Genomic DNA, 22,592 nt, shown 5'->3' with positions numbered 1-22,592 from the left:
CCGAGATGATTTCGAGATGAATTTCGAGACAATTTCGAGATGAATTTCGAGGAATTTCGAGATATATTCCGGAGACGAATTTCGAGTGTATTCCGAGATATATTTTCGAGACGTGCTCCGAGACGTGCTTCGAGAAGACGTGCTTCCGAGACGTGCACATTGCCTCGAGAATATTCGTGCTTCGAGATTATCCGAGCAATGACCCGATCACAGTATTCCTTCATGTTCATGGTTTTCGAGAATTGCATTCTGATGACCACCTCCAGACGATTATCCAATGAATTCATACGAGATGCTTCGAGACATTCCTTCCCGACGTGCTGAGATCCAAGACGTGATTCGCCAGGAATTTATGTGCTTCGCATGAGGATATGTTCGGAAAGAATATATATTACATGCAGATATATATTCCGAAGTATTCGAAGATGAGAATAAGGAAAACAAATTATACATCGTATAAGATATGGATGATCATCATCAGGAATAATATATAAGATGGCCGAGATAGGATCTGACAACGGATTTAATTGTTCGATATCGAAGACAAACAGACGAAGAGATTCACGCAATAATTATAACTGAATTTCGCACGCTTATATAGACGGAGGAAAAACCGAATCACGAATTTCTAAATTTTATAGAGATTCGATAAATAGATATCTCCCATATTCGGCAGATTGATTAAATAAAATTATAATAACCGAATAAATAGGATTTCGTCCAGAACAATTATGCGGGTTGCAAAATGGATGGTAATGACATTACATCATAGAGAATCATTCTCACCATCGCAGAGACATAACAGTAATAAATTTTTTTCCCAATCAAAGTATGATACAATCGCTTGGATAACAGCATATTGATAGGAGGAAACGAACCCACATGAGTTAGCCTTATAAAGAAACAGGATACTCAAGCGACATGAAGACTACGATTCATATGCGCCGGATAATGGAGAATTATCAACCAGATCAACGGATTAATTAAATAGATCCGCAGAATATAAATTAGAAGAGGACACACCGATTGCTAGCATTTTGAATTAATAATTCGACGGAATATACAATCTTGCAAGGATATTGCGCCTTATCTTCCGGGATACTATGAATTTAACGCCCGCATGACGGAATAGACGAAATAGAATTTTCAAATAATTCTTTCCAAATAAGATTCCCTCACTTTGAATATTTTATTCCAAACGTCCTTGATCCGATTATTTTCTTATCTAAGAGGAAATTATCTCTTCCTTTACTAGATTCATCAAACCGTTGACAAGAAGAACCCAGGGGAATCCATTGAATAAGAAACGCTAGGAAAAAATAATTATGCGTTATATAGAGCTTTATATAAATATATAGGCGTATAGATATATATTTTTATACTAGTAATTAATTATAAAATTTATAGAAATAATTATATAGGAAATTATATAGATATTTATTTATTTATTTATAGTAAGGCTAATAATACTATACGGCTCCTAGATCTAGGGCCTAGGACTAGGTAGTAAGGTATTAATAAAAAGCTCCTTAGCGCTATTAGCTAAGCTATAAAACTAGTACCTATATAGAACTATAGGGGTTTATAAGAGAACACTATACGTTATACTAGAACATAAAGTAGTAGTTCTACTAGTAGACTTATATATTAATATAACTACTATATAAAGAATAGTTATTATATAAGGCTACCTAGTAAAAGAAAATATACGCTAAATACTAAAACGTATATAAGGAATAAGATATATATAAGGATCGAGGGCCCCTTAAAAAGGCAATACGCCTAAGTAGGAAGCCCTCTACCTATAAGTAGTAAAGAGAGAAAAGAAAATATAGAAACTACTAGCTTACTAAGCGAAGACCTAGCGCCGTTTTAGTAGAGTACTACTATAGTAATAAAGAATAAGAGGTTATTAGTATAGATAGAGATCTACTATACTTATTATAAAATATATAGACCTTAAATAGAAGCGATAATAGAAGGAGGTAGTAAAAATATAAGACGTAGCTATATAGAATACTCTATAGTTAATACTAATACCCCTCCTATATAAAGGACTAATAAAGGTAAAATCTATAGCCGCCTTCCTACTATAGATAGAGATTTTAAGCCTAAATATATAGCTAGTAAGTATNTATATTNTAAATACTATACCTTAATANACTNATAGATAGCCTATTTAGTTAGTATACTATATACTACTTTTCTATAGCTACTACTTAGTAAGGTATTAGCTATTTACTAGTATAGGTATAAATAATATTACTTATACTCTCTATAAGTATGGGCCTATAAGTAGTATTAAAATAGCTTATAGGCTAAGGAGTTTTTTAGTAGTTCTAAATAGTATATAAGATTTAATAGGAGGACATTAAAGGATATACTCCTTTTAGCCCCTTAGATACTAAATACCGCTGCCTAGCTATAGGTAGTACGCTAATAAATCACCAGATACTCCTACTACCTCCTTTAGATCTTTTAATATACCTAAAAAGTATAGTATATAAGGTAGACCTAAAGATATAAAGATATATTCTACTTTTACTAAACTAATATATCTTTATATCTTTATATCTACCTTATATACTATATTTTTTAGGTATATTAAAAGATTTAGGGGGGGTAGTAGAAGTATCTAGTAATTCGCTAGCGTACTACCTANNNCTAGGTAGGGGTATTTAGTCTTTAAGGGGCTAGAAAAGGGCGTACCCTTTANTATCCTNCTATTAGATCTTATATACTATTTAGAACTATTAAAGAACTTCTTAGCCTATAAGCTATCTTATTACTACCTATAGGCCTCTACTTATAGAGAGTATTTAGGTAATATTATTTATGCCTATACTAGTAAGTAGCTAGTCCCTTACTAAGCGGTAACTATAGAATAGTAATATATAGCGTACTAACTAAATAGGCCACCNGTATATATATTAAGGTAAGGTATTTAAAATATAGATACTTACTAGCTATATATTTAGGCCTAAAACCTCTATCTATAGTAGAAAGGCAACTATAGATTTTACCTTTATTAGTATTAACTATAGGGTGTTCTTTATAGCTGCGTCTTATATTTTCGCTACTTCCTTCTATTATCGCTTCTATTTAAGATCTGCCTATCTTATAATTAGTATAGTAGATTTCTATCTATATTAGTAACCTTTTATCCTTTATTACTATAATAGCGCTCTACTAGTATAGCATTAGGTCTTTATCTAGTAAGCTAATAGTTTCTATATTTCCTTTTATCTCTTTATTACTTATAGGTAGTAGGCTTCCTAGCTAGTATATTTAGGCATATTACCTCTTTAAGGGGCTATCGCTTCTTATATATATCTCGTTCCATATATACATTTTAGTATTTAGTATATATTTTCTTCTACTAGGTAGCCTTATACTATAACCACTCTCTATATAATAGTTAAGTTAATATATAAGTCTAGTAGTAAATCTACTACTTCGCGTTCTAGTATAGCGCGTAGTATTCTTCTATAGGCCCCTATAGTTCTATATAGGTACTAGTTTTATAGCTTAGCTAATAGCGCTAAGGAGCTTTTTACTAATACCTTACCGCCTAGTCCTAAGCCCTAGATTTAGGAGCCGTATAGTATTATTAGCCTTACTACTACTATATATAGTAGGCGTATATATTTAAAAGAGAGTCCTTATATTAAAGTAGTAATTTATAATACTACCAAAAATACCACTACTTCTCTATAAGTCGCCTATATTATATACTTATTTTAGTTTAACTTAAAGTCTATCTAAATCCCTAGGACCTTAAGGGTAGCTTCTAGTTTTACTTCGCAGCTCTAGATATTCACTATTAAGGCTAGGTNNCTACTTANCCTTTTTTCCCTTATAAAGTAGATAAGCTAGTAATTATCTANTANNAATTTAGCGCTATATTGTTTTGCCTATATAATGTACCTATTATATACCTAGTTTAGCCTAGCATGGTTTTTTACTACTATATTTCCCTATATAATTAGGTTTATATTATCTATAAATTCTAGGACTATTATATCCTAGCTATTATTATTATTATTTATTTATTNTATTTATTGCCNAATTTAGTCCCTTTANTAGGTCTATATAGGCTTCTACCTTCTATTTATAGGAAAAATCCCTAATAAGGGAAAAACCTAGGTGTGTCCTTTTAGCTAGTCTTACGCGCTCCGCCTACGCCTAGCCTATTTACCTTTTATACTATACTTCTAAGGTATCTTAAAAGGTCTAGGGGGTAGTAAGAGGGTCTTATAAGTCGCCTATAAGCCGCCTTTAGCTTAGTAGGGTTATTTAGTCCCTAAGGGGCTAAAAAGGGACGTATCCCCCTATATCCTCCTATTAGATCTTATATACTATCTAAAACTACTAGAGGACTTCTTAACCTATAAACTATTATACTGTTTTATATAGGCCCCTTCTTATAAATAGTATTTAGGTAATATTATTTATACCTACCCTAGTAAATAGCTAGTTTATTACTATATAGTAGTTATAGAAGAGTATTATATAGCGTACTAACTATATAGGCTATTTATACGTATAGTATAGTAGAGTATAGTATTTAGGATATAGATACTTACTAGATATACGTTTAGTTTTAAGACCTCTATCTATAATAGAAAGGCGGCTATAAATTCTACCTTTATCTGTCCTTTATATAGGGAGAAAGTTAATATTATTTATAGGGTGCTCTACGTAGTTCCTCTCTACGCTTTTACCGCCTTTTTTTTAGCATCGTTTCCACTTAATATCTACCTATCTTGCGATGTATATAGTAGATCTCCACTTATACTAGTAGCCCCTATCCTCTATTATTATTATAGTGCTCTACTAGCGTAGCGCTAAGTGTTATAGTAGCTCTTATATTTCCTATTCTCTCTCTACTACTTATAGATAGAGGGCTTTTTAACTTATAAGCTTGGGCGTAATGCCTCTTTATAGGGCCCTTGCTCCTTATATATGCTCTATTATTTAGCGTATCTCCTTCTCTACTGGGTGGCCTTATACTGTAAATGCCCTCTATATAGTAGTTGCTTCTATATATATATCTAATAGCAGTACTACTACTTTATATTTTATTATAGTATATAGTGTCCTTTTATAGGCCCCTATAATTCTATATAGCTATTATTCTAGCTATTATTATATATCTCTAGTAGTTTAGATATAAAAAAAGAATTAGAATTAGAAATGGGGGTAATCCCTATATAACACCTATAGGTATTAGTATTAATTCGCTTTTATAGCCCTTAATTATAATTTTTATAATACGCCTTATTAAGAAGGCTTAGATAAACTTAATTATCTAATTTAGTAGGCCTTTATTTCTTAGGATTTATAAAAGTCTCTTATATAATATATTATTAAATATTCTGCTTAGGTCTAGGCTTAGTATAAATATAATATATCCTAGGTATGCTTACTATACCACTTAGATACTAAAGGTAATTAGGAAGAAGGCTAAAGGGGTTAATCTTTTCTTTCTTACGCCTATTTATATCTACGGTAGTAGCTTTTATACTTCTGCCGCTTCTTATATACGTTTTATAACTACCTTTTTTAAGAGCCTTTTTAGGGTTAGTAGCTTTCTAAAATAGAGTAGTCTTTTTTTATACCTTTTATAAAACAACTATAGTTATTACTTTAAAGTATTTAGGTAGTTATCCCTAGCCTATATAGGGAAAGCAGCAAGAGAAAAAATACTAGGATAGTGGAAAAGCAACTAGCAACAGAAAAAAAATAAAGGAAAATACTATACTAGGATCTCTAGAGGAAACTACTCTTTATCTCTTAAAGCCCCTAAGGATAAATATCCTAAAAGGTTACAATTAGCTTTCTATCAACTAAAACTAGGAAAAGGCTTCTTTAAATCCTTCTCTAAGACAATAGGGAAGGATAAAGAAGGTAGATGCTTTAAGGACTGTAGAGCTATATAGACTTCTAAGCACCTATTACTAGAATGCAGACTATATAGGGAAGAGAGAAAAGAAATGCAAAGATAACTAAGCTCTTCTCTCTCCCTAGAGAAGCTCTTTTATACAGAGAAAGGAAGAAGGGCGCTTTTCCTATTTCTAAGTAAGACAAAAATAGTTACTAGAAAGTGGCTAATAGAAGCAGAAGCTTTAGAAGAAGGTAACTCCTACTAAACTTCTAGTAAATAGATAGTAGTAAGTAAAAGGATAGAAATAAACTATAAAATGTACAGGGGCAGGCGTTAGGATTCGTTTACCGTTTCTTTTACCGTTTTTCTACTATTTTAATACTACCTAATAGTTGTTATAACCTAGTATTTTACTAGGGAGCGGTAAACCTCTAGTTTAGAGGTTTATAAACTACTAGGACATAGCTACTAGTATATATTAAGCTGCTTAGAAAGGATTCATATATATAGAACTATAGCGCTATAGCCCAGAGGCTTCATGCGCAGTATTGTACGTAGTATAATACAATAGATATAAAATAAAATAAAAAATTTAGGTAGTTCGCCTCTCTAAAGGTAGGTAGTTACGACGTTAGCAAATAGTATTACTACCACTTTTACCACGGGTTTAATTGCCTTATTTAAGGTCTTATTTAGCCTTAACGCTTTATTAGTAGGAAGCTTTTATATAGCGTCCTTTATTTCTTTTACTACTATTATATAACTTATATTAATAGGTAATAAATAAAATTAGCTACTAATATTCTATAGGTCTGTTTAGCCCGCGCCTAAAAAGAACCTCTATTAATATTTTAATATTTTCTTATTATTATTTATATACTAGTCCTATTCTATCTAGTAAAGTATAAGTAGGTAAAAGTCCCTTAGCGTCTCTTTAGCAGCTTACCTACTTTACTTTAATATACGTTAGAGTCCCTTATTATATAGTTTAGTAGGGTTTAAGGTAATTTCTTCTAGGAATTAGCGCTAGCTATTTTTACCCTCATTTTATATTATCTTCTTAGGCCTATTCTTTAGGGCCTTATAGCTCTATTAGTAGTAGGCTTTATTTATTACGCTATACTATTACCTTACCCTTTTTGCGCCTATAAGTAGTTACGCCGTTCTAGCGACTATTTACAGTAGGCGTATTTTCTAGGCTAGGCCTTTAGGTAGTATTCTTTTAGGTAGTTACTTATAATCCTTTAGATGTTCTTTAGTAATACCTAAGGTATAGCTACTATCCTATTAGTAACTTCCTAGATATACTTTTTTAAGTTAAATTTCTTAGTAATATATCTTTAGTGGGTTTATTACGCTAGCGTGGCGATATTAAGCGTTATCTATATAGGTATATAGTCTAAGATAATTACTAGCTTATCTACTTTATAAGGAAAAGAAGGGTAAGTAGTAACCTAGCCTTAATAGTAAATATTTAAGGCTATAAAGTAAAACTAGAAGCTACCCTTAAGGTCTTAGGGGTTTATGTAAACTCTAGGTTTAACTAGAATAAGTATATTATATAGACTACTTATAAGGGAGGAGTAGTACTTTTAGTAGTATTATAAATAACTACCTTAATATAAGGACCTCTTTTAAATATATACGCCTACTATATATAGTAGTAATAAGGTTAATAATACTATACGGCTCCTAGATTAAGGGCCTAAGACTAGATAATAAGGTACTAATAAAAAGCTCCTTAGCGCTACTAGCTAAGCTATAAAACTAGTGCCTATATAGAACTATAGGGGCCTATAGAAGAATACTACGCGCTATACTAGAACGTAAAGTAGTAGTTCTACTACTAGACTTATATATTAACTTAACTATTATATAGAGAGCAGTTATAGTATAAGGCTACCTAGTAGAAGAAAATATATACTAAATACTAAAATATATATATGGAACGAGATATATATAAGAAGCGATAGCCCCTTAAAGAGGTAATATGCCTAAATATACTAGCTAGGAAGCCCTCTACCTATAAATAATAGAGAGAAAAGGAAATATAGAAATTATTATCTTACTAAGTAAAGACCTAGTGCTATACTAGTAGAGTACTATAATGGCAATAGAGGATAGGAGGTTACTAATATAGATAGAGATTTACTATACTAATTATAAGATAGGTAGATCTTAAATAGAAGTAATAATAGAAGTAAGTAGTAAAAATATAAGGCGTAGCTATATAGAATACCCTATAGTTAATATTAACTCTTCTCTTATATAAAGGACTAACAAAGGTAAAATCTATAGCCGCCTTTCTACTATAGATAAAGGTCTTAGGTCTAAATATATAGCTAATATCTATATTTTAAATATTTTACCTTAATATATAATAATATTTATTTATTACTTAATATCTAATTTAGATCCCTATTAGGTCTATACGGACTACTTCTTAGTTACCTTAATATATATACCGGTAGCCTATTTAGTTGGTATATTATATACTACTATTCTATAGCTACCGCTTAATAAGGGACTAGCTATTTACTAGCGTAGGCATAAATAATATTACTTAGATACTCTCTATAAGTAGGAGCTTATAAATAGTAGTAAAATAGCTTATAGGCTAAGGAATTCTTTAGTAGTTCTAAATAGCATATAAGATCTAATAGGAAGGACACTAAACAACATACGCCCTATTCTAGCCCCTTAAGGACTAAATACCCCCGCCTAGCTATAGGCGGCTTACTAGCGAATTTCTAGACACTTTTACTACTCCTTTTAGATTTTCTAACATACCTAGGAAGTATAGTATATAAGGGTAGACTAGAAGATATAAAGGATATACTTAGCTAGGCGAAGGCGGAATAAATAGGACTAGCTAAAAGGAAATACTTAGGGTTTCCCCTTATAGGGCTTTTTCCTATATAGACTAAAAGGACCAAATTGGGTAATAAATAGAATTAATAATAATACATTATATAGGGGGTTATATAGCTAATTTAGAACCTTCGTAGTATATTTAGTGCTGTATAGTAGAGCTTTAAAGCTCTATATAAGGTTTTGAGTAGAGCTTCGGAGCAGAAGCTTCGAGGCAGAGGCTTCGAGCAGAGCTTCGAGCAGAGCTTCGAGCGGAGCCTCGCCAGAGCCTTGACCAGAGCCTTGACCAGAGCCTCGACCAGAGCCTCAAGCAGAGCTTCGGCCAGAGCTTCGACCAGAGCTTCGACCAGAGCTTCGACCAGAGCTTCGACCAGACCCTCGAGCAGAGCTTCGAGCAGAGCCCCGAGCAGAGCTTCGACCAGAGCTTCGACCAGAGCTTCGACCAGACCCTCGAGCAGAGCCTCGAGCAGAGCCCCGAGCAGAGCCCCGAGCAGGGCCTCGAGCAGAGCTTCAAGCAAAGCCTCGTGAAGAGCTTCGAGCAGAGCCTCGTGCAGAGCTTCGAGCAGAGCCTCGTGGCAGAGCTTCGAGCAGAGCTTCGAGCAGAGCTTCGAGCAGAGCTTCGAGCAGAGCTTCGAGCAGAGCTTCGAGCAGAGCTTCGAGCAGAGCTTCGAGCAGAGCTTCGAGGCAGAGCTTCGAGCAGAGCTTCGAGCAGAGCTTCGAGCAGAGCTTCGAGCAGAGCTTCAAGCAGAGCCTTGTGCAGAGCTTTATGTAGAGCTTGTATTGGGCTTGTTTTTGAAGGCGTTGTAAACAACTTTATATAGAGCTTTGTGTAGGCTTTCGTGCAAGCGTTCGTGCAGACGTTTGCGCAGACGTTTGTAGAGACATTTGTACGGACAACGTATGGGCAATTGTAGAGACGTTTGTAGAAACGATTGTGAGACTTCCTAGTATATTAGTGCTGCGTGTTAGTAGAGCTTTGGAGCTCTATAGGGCCTTGAGCAGAGCTTTGAGCAGAGCTTCGAGCAGAGCTTCGAGCAGAGCTTCGAGCAGAGCTTCGAGCAGAGCTTCGAGCAGAGCTTCGAGCAGAGCTTCGAGCAGACCCTCGACCAGAGCTTCGACCAGAGCTTTCGGCCAGAACCCTCGACCAGAGCTTGCGAGCAGACCCTCGACCAGAGGCTTCGACCAGACCCTCGACCAGACCCTCGACCAGACCTTCGACCAGAGCTTCAAAGCAGACCCTCGACCAGACCCTCGAGCAGAGCTTCGACCAGACCCCTCGACCAGACCCTCGACCAGACCCTCGACCAGACCCTCGACCAGACCCTCGACCAGACCTTCGACCAGACCCTCGACCGGAGCTTCGACCAGAGCTTCAAGCAGACCCTCGAGCAGAGCTTCGACAGACCCTCGAGCAGAGCTTCGACCAGACCCTCGACCAGACCCTCGACCAGACCTCGACCAGACCCTCGACCAGACCCTCGACCAGACCTCGACCAGAGCTTCGACCAGACCCTCGACCAGACCCCGACCAGACCTTCGACCAGACCTTCAAGCAGACCCTCGTGCAGAGCTTTATATAGAGCTTTGTATAGGCATTCGTGCAGGCATTCGTGCAGGCGTTCGTGCAGGCGTTCGTGCAGGCGTTCGTGCAGGCGTTCGTGCAGACGTTCGTGCAGGCGTTCGTGCAGGCTTTTGTGCAGGCGTTTGTGCAGGCAGCGGAGGAGCAATAAAGCAGGTAATAAGGCCCAGGGTTAGTCTAGATACAATATATTAGCTATTTAGGTGTTTATCTACTATAAATATTAATATAGGAGGTCAAATGTTAAGAATTAGTGGCTCTAGCTGAATGTTTACTGTTTTGGTGGTAATATTTTAGGCGAAACGTAGCGGTAACCACCAGGCCGTTCGCAATAATTTTGGCAGCATTAGAATCGCCCTACAGAGCTCTAGAACATAACGTTGGCCGATTATTTATAAAGGTGTTGGTTCGTTGTTGATTAATGGCTGAAAATTTAGTATGGCGCGCGAGTTTGTATGAGAATCACATACAAATTAGCGCGAGGGACTAACAAATTTCCGAACCGTGTACCAGACGACAACAACATAAGATGATTAATCTGTTATGTAAGCAGCTTATAATTGGCTGATCGTCTGGGACCGAGATAAAATCAGCCCCATGATTCCGATTATTATATAATCAAAGAAAGTGATTATGATTTGGTTATATAGTTATATTGATTACGTTTTTTATGCACGGGCCTCCACGTGATGTTATCTACACGTGAGTCATCATGTGTAGATAACACAATTGCCCCATAGCTTACCCAGAGCCTCCTCCTGAAGCTCTACCTCTCCCTTTTTTTTTTTCCGCTATTTCCGCAGTTGATTATATAGTTATATCTACGTAACATAATCGGGTGCGATTACGATTAGGTTGGTTATGTTCCTATATAATACAACATAATCGTAACTAACTGACTGATTATTGCCATCACTGCTTGAAATGTTACCCCGGTTGGTATCCGAGGAGGCTTCACATTCTGGCTTAATCTCTCACAGCTTCAGTATACCATGCCAAAATCAACTTTGGAGCGCAAGTACTTGCCAGATATTTTTCTTACTACTCCTCGAACATATCACAAATACGCGCCTTCAGAGTTGAATGAAGTTGATACGTCTGCGCTGCCTTCGTTTGGAGATATAACGCCCGTGAACGACTATAACGACTGCTGAGCTGTGCTCTCTTAATCAGGCCTGTTTCAACACGGGTCAGACTGTACCACACTAAATATTCCTGTCTATATCATAGACAATGTCTGTCCAAACCTGCCGCTCGGAAAACCATGACTATCACGAATTCGGATACCGAAGAGCATCTTAATGCATTCTAAGGTCTCATACAAAACAGCTGGAACAATGTCACTATGTCAACCCACCGTCCCTGGAGCTATTGCCGTAAAGTTACTACCGTTGTGCCATCGCATAGCGCAGTGATCTTTTTTGGATCGTGTTAATTCTGGAGCTCCGTGGTGGAGCCATAGTTTGATTGGAGTAGATATTATTAATTTGATTAGTTGGATGGAGTGGATTCGAGAAAGCGGAAGATGCGATAACACGTGAAGTGAATAATTTGATAAGTGTAATACAGGATCGATTCAAACGTCGTTCCTGTATGCTACAGCTGTTCATGGCGTGGCAGTTCCCAAACACTGAGGAGATCGCGTCAAGAGTCTACATTGCCGTGCCCTCTTTCCTAACCTCATCACCCTAACCGCTCTCATATGAACCCCATTCTCGAACCCACCCTCTCTGACCCCTTCACGTACACGCAATCATATGTACCATCCCTATGACACCGCCCGCGCAACGACCCTAGGGCAACACGCAGCCAGCTCTAATGGAATACCGCTTCCGCTTTGTCTCCGCACCTTCTGAATCGCAAGACAGCAATGAAAAGTACTCATATCACGGCACGACAGAATGTTGCCCGCTGGAGCTGCTGAGTTGAACTGTCTGTTGGATGCGTTGATGAGAGGAAAAGAGATGGAGTTGGAAGAATTTTTGTAGGCACAGAAGCGAGGAAGAAGCTAGTGCACATTGGGGATGGATAGGGCTTGGCAAGCGAAGAGGCCCCTTGGACGATCCTGATCCAGTTCGGTTTTTGGAGATGGTATTATTTGATGTTTGTTATGTCATTGTTGATTTCTATCTATTTTACGTATTGTAATTACCCCTATTCAATAGGGTAAATGGCCCAGTGTGAAGTATCAACTCTTCCGCTGCTAATTTCCCCGCTATCCAGTAACACCATGCCCGCATACAAGAGCTTCATGCATCACAATACGTGACGCGACAAGATACACACGTACCACCAGAGTGCTGAACTGCGCTGCCTACCCCCAGGAGATACTCAGTCTTCAGCCAACGCCCCCAGAATCAAGCTCTGCACAACAAACTCATCTCCCGCAACCTTGACCCTCTTCCCGTTCACAATTCCCTGAGAAACAACCCCTTCCTCACTACTCTCCCTCTTTCTCTTCCTCCCCTTTTCTTTCCCACTATGTCCATTGAATAGCGCTCCCTCCGCCTCACCCCTGATCTCCCCATCCACATACACCCAATCCCATACCTTCCTCTCCAGCATCTCCCTCGCAGTCTCCAGATCCCGACACTTACACACCCTCCTCGCACCCAGCGCATGCGTGAGGAACAAGTACGGCCGCTTGCGCTCCTCCCTCCCCTTGCCCTTCCCCATAACCAGCAGCACGTTCTGGCCGCCGAGCAACAACTCCCTGCGCGCTAGCACGTCCGCGAAGCGCGCGTCTGGGCCAGCGGGATCGTACACAGCCATCGTGCGCGAGCGCACCACGCCGCCCAGGAACGCGGACGCACCGGCCGGGAGGAGATAGCGCTGGAAGGGCAGGACGGCGCCCTGCGCGATGCAGTCGCGGACCCAGCGCGAGGCGAGGCACGGTATATTGAGCGCGAGGGCCTGCATGTACTTTGCGCGCCGCGAGTGCGTGTCGGCGATCAGCGCGACGAAGCCGAGGCCTGCCGCCTCTGGCGTTAAGGCGAACGGCTCGTCTTTGCTCGCTCGGGGCTTCTTGGGGGATTTGGAGGGGCTTGGGTGGTTGTTGAGCGCTGGGGACTCGGAGAGCTGGAATAGCGTTTCGAAACCGGGTTCGAGGATCAGGCCGCCTTGGGTGAGGATTAGTGCGGAGATGGAGTCGCGTTCGGAGTCCTGATTTGTGAAGGAGACGGCGAAGGCCATATTAGTGAAGAGGCCGCTGCTGCGGGCTATCGAAGTAACAGAGGTAGTGCGATGCATTGAAATGCCCATATTGATAGCACTCTCCCTGCGAGATCGAGACTTTGGGGTTCCTGGAATAGAGGCATTTATTGACGGGGTTTGCAGTCGCGGCTTGTTTTGGATTGCTGGACCAGGAGAGTGCGTGTAAATACGGTCTTTGAATCGAGGCCACATTATCGAGGTTACATAGATGCTCGTAATAGGTACATCTACGGTTTCAGCTCTAGTCTTTACATCCGACTTAGGAAGACTATCTCGCGGCTTGACTCCCAATACAGCAGTTCTATATCCATGTTGGTCGGTACAGGGATACTCATCCTCACCAGGCACGACCTTATCTTTAAAGCCTGCTACCACATACGTCTTCACCCGCATCTTTGGCAGATCAACCTTTACCAAATCCCCAACCTCAAGGTCAAGCCTCCTGACGTTGTGTGGCTCCAGTTGGTCAATGGTTCCGTCATCAAAGCGAATACGGAAATTGGACCCTTCCACAAGACCTAGACAAGTTGCAGGGTAGTAGGCAATGTTGCGTCCGCGAAAGTGAGCTAGTACTCTACTGGGAGTGAGAAAATCTCCCATGGGTTTTTTTAACATGCTTGTTTCTCCCTTCAAAGCAGCATCAGACTGTGGGGCCTTATTAGGTATATCAGCCTGCGGAACATGAACATGTGCCTGTTCTACAGAGATTTCTATAGAGTCCTCTACAGGGGCAGGAGGGTGGGTTGGCGGCCGCTCTTTGCTCCAAACCTCGGATGGCTTCGATTGTGGAGTTTCAGCAATTTCAAGCGGGCGATGGGAGGCATTGGGTATCACCCGCTTGATGCTAGGACTCGATTTTCCCTGAATCTTGTGAGTCGGGCGGGAGAGCCTGCCCTTCTTCAGTACTGCCGGTTTGCTGAAGATAGCCGTTTCTCGAGCCTGCGCTGCAGCAAAGGCACCTTCCCCTTCCCTCTTCCGTGCGGACGGAGGCGTCGCTGTTGGTAACTGATTCGCCTGTTTTGCCGGCGATCTTAGTGCTTTGGCGCTGTAAACTTTGTTACGCTTCCTAGTGGGCTGAAGAGGAGATGAGCCAGAAAGAATCTTGTTGAGCTTGTCGAAGTCTTCCGTTATCAGCCCGACATCTATATCAACTTCACCAATAGACTGCTGGCTTTCTGGTTCAGCCGCTATGTCGGTGAGTCGGCGAAGTTGGGGGAATCCTAGACTCTCTCTCGTTGAAGGTGGGTTTTGGCTTAGTAGTCTCTTCTGGGGGGATAGTGATATTTGAGAACGTGCTGTTTGGTACACTTCGGTACTATTTGTGTCCGCTTGTACAATACCAGTATGACTAGTTGTAGTGGAAGCATGTATCTTAATAGCCTCTGACTTGTTCATATGTGACGTTTCAGGAATAGAAGATTCTCGGTCGCGTGCTGCATCTGATTCAGGTACTGTAGAATGAACACGTTTTCTAGAGAGCTCTCCGGTAGGTTCCTCTCGAACTACCTGATCGCCGGCGTGAGTCGGGCTGGAATGTATCGGAGCGTATTCCTCAGCACCCAAGGCATTTTCATAGTCTTCTGCGTTTTTGATATCATCGCTCGCAACAAGTTCCATATCCCCATCAGTGTTTGCACCCACGTCGACCTCGCGGTCTTCCTCGCCTCCTGAATGCTCGTCAAATACTATCGGAGGGCTACTAGGCATCCGCTCCGGGCTATGTTCGCGAATAACTGGGCTTGAATCTATTGGTGGCCTAGGAATTGAAGACGTGTCTAATGCACTACGTGGCACAGGCCTTTGGCTTCGATTAGAAAGTTGTGATTGGGAGATATGAGGATTCGACTCGAGCGACGAAGGCTCGACAAGGCGAGGTGGGAGGGGAAAGCTATCTGGGTCAGTTCCTTTCTCCGACTGAGAGTCGGCCACTGCGACATTCTGTGTACCGCCGAGCGCTTTCGATCGCGATTGGGAGAAATTCTCCAGCTGAGACATGGAAGTAGTGACTTGGCCAAGCTTGCTCCCGTAAGGCCTACGTCTTCGAATTAAACTTTCAGGAGATGGACTGCTTTGAGTTTGGTTACCGGAAGAAGTCTTTTCAGGGCGGGAGGAGGTCATGGGGACTTGTATGCCGTTGGCCTGCACTGCCGACAATCTTCTCGATTTGCCAGTGCTCGGAGGTAAGTCACCTAGCTCATCGGTTGATCCGTCCTCAGAGAGGTCTTCTTCTGGTATGTCATCGGATATGTCAATTACCCGTCGAGTCCTTGAGGACCGAGCGGGAGTGATGTAAGCTGAATCGCTTGATATAACCATTGGCTTGGCTCTACTATTGACTAGTAGGTCTCTCCTTGGGGCAGTGAGACTAGCGTATGATCTCAGTGCTTCTTCGTCGATTCTGGCCTTTAGTCTGCGACGAGCAAGTATCTCTTCTGCAACTGTTGGCTCATCGTCCCAATCATCGTCATCTTTAGCCCTCAGTCTTTCCAAATCCGCCTCAGCCTGCATCTGATGCTCTCGGAGCTCCTGCGACTCTTTCATTGTCATGTATGTATCTCGGGGTTCTGTAGTAGCACGCGAAGGATCGCTTCGAAGAAGCTTGGTGGGCGAGGATGTCACTGCCGGCGGGCTCGAGTGCCGTACAAAATTGGGAGAAGGTCGCTGGAATATTGGGTCAGAACGCGGAGCATCTGGTAGAGGAGATGTAGCACTCTGCGTTGCGTTGAAAAGCTGTGTCAGGGACATGGACGGCCCTCCGGTTCCAGCACCGTTAGCAAAGAAGGTAGTTAGACCAGATCCTGGGGTCTTGGTTGTTGCAGAACTGAGCATCTCGCCACGACTGTTGCGTTTCCTACCTGCCATTGCAGGCGTCTCCGGAAGCATGAACTTGACTGGCGCCGTAGTTTGCACCGGAAACTGGGTGTCAGGGCTGAGCTCATCCACATCATCGTCGTTGAAACTTGTTGGCGATGTTGGATCGTCCAGGACATCCTGCTCCCAACGATTGACAATGTCCACATGGCCTCTGGGACCTTCACTAGCACCGTCTAACCCCAAGCCGTCTGATGTGCCATTGTCTCCGCGTAAATGCGATATAACGGTGCTCGTGTAGTGCTTGTATATTTGCGAGTCCGCTTGCGTGTCACCGGGCCTATCTGCGAAGCCTCCAAATGATCGAGCCATTCTAATTTGTGCATGTGGTTGCTGTTCGGTGGCCGTAGATCTTGGAGCAGTATTCGAAAAGTTCAAATGCGGTATGAGATGTTTGTAAGGATTAGTGGCGCGTCTGGCGTTCTTCGGGGTGAGCGCTATGGTTGGTGAATAATTCGTCCCCGTCGGTGAATTTGGAAGATCGGAGACTGAGGCAACATCCAAGCAATCTGCAGGCGGAGTGTTTTCGTTGTCAGCGCGTTGCATGAGGGCCAACGAAAGTTGTGATGGATCCTGTGGCTGTGTCAGTATAATTGTTTTTCTGCACAAAACAGGCATAAAAGCGGTTGGCGAGAAGCTCTAAACGCGCTTCGATCGCCACAACCAGGCATATTCTCACCATGTAAATGTCGTCATTCAGCTGAGCGATATGACCTGGGCTCATATAGTCTATGGGCACGCTCCAAGACATTCTGACAGGCGAGTTTTGCCTGGGATTAAACCTTAGGCTAACACGCAGTTATACGAGAAACTCGAGTCGCGTGAGCATGTGATCATAATATTAGTTTTTCTGCCTCTAAATATCTTTGTCCTGAGTCATCTCCCCGTATGAATTATAGAAAAATTTTCGCAAGACCATAGTGCAAATTATTCTCACGCAAACATTCGTTGAATTAAAACTAATAGATCTCGCTCGCTATTCAAATCTATGAATCGATTTTGTTTACACTAATGATGCCTTTGTTCATATCTTTTGCCCTCTCCTTACAGCAATTTTATGTTTCCATGCCTCTTGGCAAACATACCAAGTGCTTTAATCGGAAAGATGAACTTATAGTTCGGGTATGAAATCATACTATCAAATAGTTAGTACAAGATTTTGAATCAGTGATGACTGGAACTTACCAAGACTTATTGAACACACCCTCAATTGCCTCCTGTTTCCACTCACCATTACTTCTCTGGCGTCCCATGATCATGTTCAGGGCCTTCTTTAGGGGCTCAGGATCCGGATACTCGGCTTCCATCAGGGCAATGCACGCCCAAGCCGTCTGCACCACCTGGCTTTGCTCATGCTGGCAGTACTCGCCCGTCTCACAGCTCTTATAGGTCTCTCCCCAGCCGCCATCGTCCATCTGGTGGTCAAGGAAGAATTTGCACGCGCGCCGCACCCGCTCGCTGTTTTCGTACGACTCGCCGACCGAGGCGAGGGATTCAAGTGCGAACATGCCAGCGTAGGTGAAGCAGATGCCCCAGCTGCCATACCAGCTGCCATCGGGCCTCTGAGCCTTGCGGATATAGTCCACCGCCCTTGCCTTGAATGCTGCAATCTCGTCCTTCCGGTACTCCGGATAGTGCTTCGTGAACATTGATAGTGCACCAACTACCGCAGTGGTGCACTCGGGGTAATCGTACTCAACCATAATGCGGCCGAAGACTTCGGCGGCGTTAAGGTATTCCATGTATTCCGACCCGCGCTGAGGCTCATATGAGGCACAGCCGCCCGAGGCATTCTGCATCGTCAGAATAACATCGATGGCGTCCCCAAGTCTGTCATCGGAGATGAGTTTAGGATAGCCGGGGACCTCTTGAAGCATCATGACTGCTTTGGCGCCTTCTGATGTGCAGTCGCTAACAGTGTAACCCTGTTTCTTAGTGCTAAAAGCCCATGCACCCTTTCTCTGCTGTCGATAGCAGAGGTGTTGGTCTCTGCACTCCTCTCTGATTTGTTGGTCTTCAAGAAATTCGAGAGCTTTAATCAGCATTGGCTTCCACTTGGGATCTGTAGCAAAGCCAGCCTCGATAGCGGCTTGTATGAGGAACGAGGTATCCCAACTTTGCACACCATTCGTGCCATTCATCAGCATTCCCTCACCCTTTACCCATAAGAACTCCTCAAGCGTTTTACGATGCTCTCGTACTGAGTACGCGTCAGGGCCTTCCTTTATGTAGCAACAAAGCGTGTTCATTGGTCCATTGACCGGGCCAAGGTTAGAAAAATTGGTATTCTCATCTTCTGCTTGAATCAACCACCAAGTCCAATCTTCTGCCTTCCTTACTAGAGCGCTAGTGCGGAGATACGGATTCCAGACATTGACGAGTGCCCAATTAACGGTATTCAAGAGCCATAATTTGGGATGGTAGTTATCCCTCGGAGAAATGCTATTGCGATGAGAGAGGAAGTTTATGCTTTCGTAGGGCTGGGTGAACAGCTCTTGGCGTAGCTGACGCGTCAAATCATTGGGTGGGTAGGACCAGCGCTTCGAGTAAATAAACGACATAGGGAGGAAGACCTGGCGCATGTGTATCCACCATCGCCATGGGGCGATTGGTACCCAGTCTGGTAGTAACCTGCACAAAAAGTCTGTTAGCACTCATAGACAGTCTACAAAGGCTAGGGATAGTACCAAAGCTCCGGAGGAACAGGGTTGACAATATCCCATTGACACACACCCAACACACTAAGCCAGAATTTCGCCCAATGTGGTCCGTTGACTGCTCCGCCCATTTTATGAAGTAGACCTCGTGCTTTCACCACTCTTGGTTCCTCAGCACTTGCCCCAAGCAGTCTCAACACTGTGTAGTTCATGGCAGTCCCAAATACTGAGCTCTCCCCTTCAATGTGCAGCCCCCAGCCTCCGTCCTGATGCTGCCTCGCATAGAGGTAGTTCTTGATCTCGATCTTGTATGGTTCTGGTATAGGCGTCTCCGTGACATACCAGGTAATGACGAGGCCTGGTAGAAGGAACATCGGACCGCCATATTCACAGGCCCAGTTTCCTGGAGGCAGTTGGAGGTGCGAGAAGAAGGATAGAGCATTACGTGCGGAGTCGAGTGGAGTTTTAGGAGGAGGAAGGTTTGGTAGGCCCTAAAATATACATTAAAATCTAAAGCCTACTTATACAAACTATAGAAGTGGTCAATTACTGTGTCCATGCCTAGATGGTACTTGTCGGCGATAGTCTGAGGCCATTCTTTGACCTCTTCGTCCGTTTGAAGGTAATGCCATGTCTGGCATCCGGCCTCATCTAGGAGCCTCCACCTGCTGTAGTCTGTCCGCTGGTTGCCTGTTTCGCTAGCAACAATGTTGCCATTTGAAGCTTTTTCCTTCGCAGCACCGTTGCCACGATTCTTGACACCGTTACTGCGCGCCATTGTCGTTGGGTCTAGAGAAAGGCTACGTTGGCGGCTTTCAGCTATATAGAAGCAATCTCGTCCCAATTGGGGTGGGATTGAATCCTACTATATGGCATGCAGGTGTATTCCTTTACGGCATGCGATCGGAGTCTTGGCAGGGGAACTGCTCGGTAAAAACCCTCGAAAGTTATACGGACTTTACGCGTTCGCGAGAAGTGCGAAGACCTCCTCACGTCAGCCAGCGGACTTTATTAAAACTGCAAAGTCATGGCTGTGAGAACACTGCTGCTAGCGGTGTGCTATTTCGCACCCGCTCCCAACCCAGTACATGTACATACATCCAAGAGGGCGACCAGGCCCCCACCAAGTCCACCTCCGGTAAAATAGAACAGGCTATGCGCTTGCTAAATAGCATGTGGACATGGCAGCTGCGAATATGCAATGCCAGAACCCAAAAAAAGATTACGCCGTGTAAAAAATTCCTTAATCGCTCAAATCTGGGTTCGCGATGAACAACCGTCCCGCCCCACTCATCGTCATAGTCCTATCGTCCACGCTACCCCTCCTTCTTAGCTCATCCGACGTTTTTCGATCCTCGTTAACCTTCCGTAACTGATGCTGTGGCATCTGTCCAGGATTTCCAAAACTGTTCTCTCTTTCCCCAGAGCTGCCACTACCTCCAGAGAGGCCTGTGCGACTTGTTTTCGGGAAGTAGTCTCCGCCTCGTCCTTCATAGTTCCCAGGCACAGGTGTCTCCTCTGCCAGATCCTCCATGCCCTCTGAGGGACTGCTTCCGCGGCCGCTCGGTGGTGTACTGCTGGAGCTCATTCGGCCTTGTGCATTCGCGTATGGCATTTTCCTCTCTGATCCTAAAGAGCTCCTCCCACTTCCTGACCTATGGTGATATGGACCGCTTGCATATTGGCTGTCGGCGTCGCTGTCGCCCTCGTCGACCTCGCTGGCGCTTAGCCTCATGGGCACTCCACCACCAGGGAAAGTTGCAGGTGCATAGAGTGATGCTTTAGGTGCACCGTGGTGCCTTATCTTAGACCGTACTCCTGATGCTACACCTGATGAGGACATTGATGTCCTTCCCGCCTGGTTCCCGCCAACAACTTCCTTATTTGCCCTTAGCTTCGCTGCTCGTTGTTGAGCTAGGATCCGCGGATCCTCGTGTTGGGCTCGATCGCACCAAACAGTGGCCTTTTGTTTTCGCATGAGCGCGACATAGCTTGTGGGTGAGTTTCCAGAGCGCGATGAGGAAGATCTTCGAATACCCGAGTTTGATCTAATAGGTACCATATTTTGTCCGCCGCTGGTGTTTGTAGACGAGGTAGAGGCGGTGGCGTTTGAGAGTGTTCGGCGCGTAGATTGGTAATATTGTGTGCCTCCTTGGTATGAAGGTTGTTGTTGCTGCTGCTGCTGTTGTTGTTGCTGTTGCTGTTCCTGCTGCTGCTGCTGCTGCTGCTGTTGCTGTTGCTGTTGCTGATATGTGTATGTAGTTGGAGACGCTGTGACTTGTGGGAATAAGGAGGAAGAGGAAGTGCGAGTGCGACTGTGCATGCTTTGTGTGTGGTCAGGGATGAGGTGAGTCAGTGTTTGGGGGTTATTGATGCTGGCGGCGCCTGGCTGAGCGAGGGGCTTGCGGTGTGGAATCTGCCCATACGGCTGCGGGCGGTTGTCCAAGATGGTTGACATCTTAAACTAAATAAAATAAATAATTTTTAAAAAGAGCAGATGTTTAATAGCGACAGCGAGAGTGGTGCGATAGTTTGGTAGAGAAAGGAGGGAGATTTTAGTGATCTGCTTTTGAGGCGTCAAGGCTAGAAGGGCTGCAAGGTCGAGATATCCAATTGTCCGTGCTTTGTTTCGTGCGTCTATTAGATCGCCACTTTCGTATATGCCTGGATCACTCAGCTTTGAGTGATGGCTTGGGAGTAAAAAATTGCCCACGAGCAGGTATAAGCGGTGCGGGTCTGAGCAAAGGGGTTATGTATCATCGCAGAGGAGAGTTGCAGCGGGAGATATTGATGCCGGCAGCTGGATTGGGAGTGCGGTTTATGTCATGGGTAAAATCGATAGGTAAGGGTTTCGCGCTCACTAAAATAAATCAGCAGGCGGGCGTAAACGAGCAGCCTTTGCTGCGAAAGGAAAGCTGACGGCCGCATCGAGACGAGCCCGTGCTCACACCAACGAATCTCGGAGTGGGAAGGAAGAGGATAGAGATAATTGAGGCCAGCCTTCTACCTTGTCGGATGAGGAATGCCACGGAGCTTCTACGACGGCGTCTAAAGACACCCAGTGCAGCGTGTGCAAGCCCTCGACCTCAGGTGAGGCGCGATTTACGAATGCGCGGACGGCACCCCGCTGTTGTTGTTGTGGATTTGTAGATGTAGCTATTTGTATGTGCTGAGTGCGATAGCCGCTATTGACGACGGCGGCCACGGCAAAAGTAACAAAAATAACCACAAGGAGGAGCAACAGCGAGCAATCCACAGGCTGAAGAGAAGCAAGTCCAGGTATGTACTCCACACTTCGAGAGTTGAAACCGTCCAGGGTTCCACAATAATGACGACGTTGGCCTTGTCCTCAACAAGCAGTCTTCGTGTTCGGTCTGGTGAATGGTAGGTGCAGGCCAATCCACTGCTCGGCGAGGCCGGCCTCAAGGCAAACCGTAATAAAAAAGCGACGTTTCCTTTATGCTATTAATTGCCTCAGGGAAATTGGGAATCTACCAGAAATCCCACTATGAAT

At 43.2% G+C, this 22,592-nt stretch overlaps 3 protein-coding genes across 3 annotated transcripts; all 3 read right to left on the bottom strand.

Moving 5' to 3' along the window:
* Nucleotides 1–12,440: 12,440 nt before the first annotated feature.
* Nucleotides 12,441–16,967, bottom strand: K441DRAFT_606333 (uncharacterized protein; the record flags this gene model as incomplete). The annotated part of the gene is made up of 1 exon (XM_067645399.1): nucleotides 12,441–16,967. The coding sequence occupies one exon, from the start codon at nucleotides 16,965–16,967 to the stop codon at nucleotides 12,669–12,671; it is 4,299 nt and encodes a 1,432-aa protein (XP_067506845.1). The 3' UTR covers nucleotides 12,441–12,668.
* Nucleotides 16,968–17,465: 498 nt separating this feature from the next.
* Nucleotides 17,466–19,856, bottom strand: K441DRAFT_547796 (oxidosqualene:lanosterol cyclase; the record flags this gene model as incomplete). Its single annotated transcript, XM_067642929.1, has 4 exons — nucleotides 17,466–17,556; nucleotides 17,607–19,052; nucleotides 19,109–19,569; nucleotides 19,629–19,856. The coding sequence occupies 4 exons, from the start codon at nucleotides 19,854–19,856 to the stop codon at nucleotides 17,466–17,468; spliced, it is 2,226 nt and encodes a 741-aa protein (XP_067506844.1).
* A 465-nt stretch (nucleotides 19,857–20,321) lies between these two features.
* Nucleotides 20,322–21,140, bottom strand: K441DRAFT_675376 (uncharacterized protein; the record flags this gene model as incomplete). The annotated part of the gene is made up of 1 exon (XM_067650848.1): nucleotides 20,322–21,140. One exon carries the CDS (start codon nucleotides 21,138–21,140, stop codon nucleotides 20,322–20,324), a length of 819 nt encoding a protein of 272 aa, XP_067506843.1.
* Between the last annotated feature and the right edge of the window lie 1,452 nt (nucleotides 21,141–22,592).

This window comes from Cenococcum geophilum (genome assembly GCF_001692895.1).
Source record: "Cenococcum geophilum 1.58 unplaced genomic scaffold K441scaffold_10, whole genome shotgun sequence".
NCBI lineage: Eukaryota > Fungi > Ascomycota > Dothideomycetes > Gloniales > Gloniaceae > Cenococcum > Cenococcum geophilum.
Note: the sequence above shows the minus strand (reverse complement) of the source record. Positions and strands in the feature narration are given on the sequence as shown.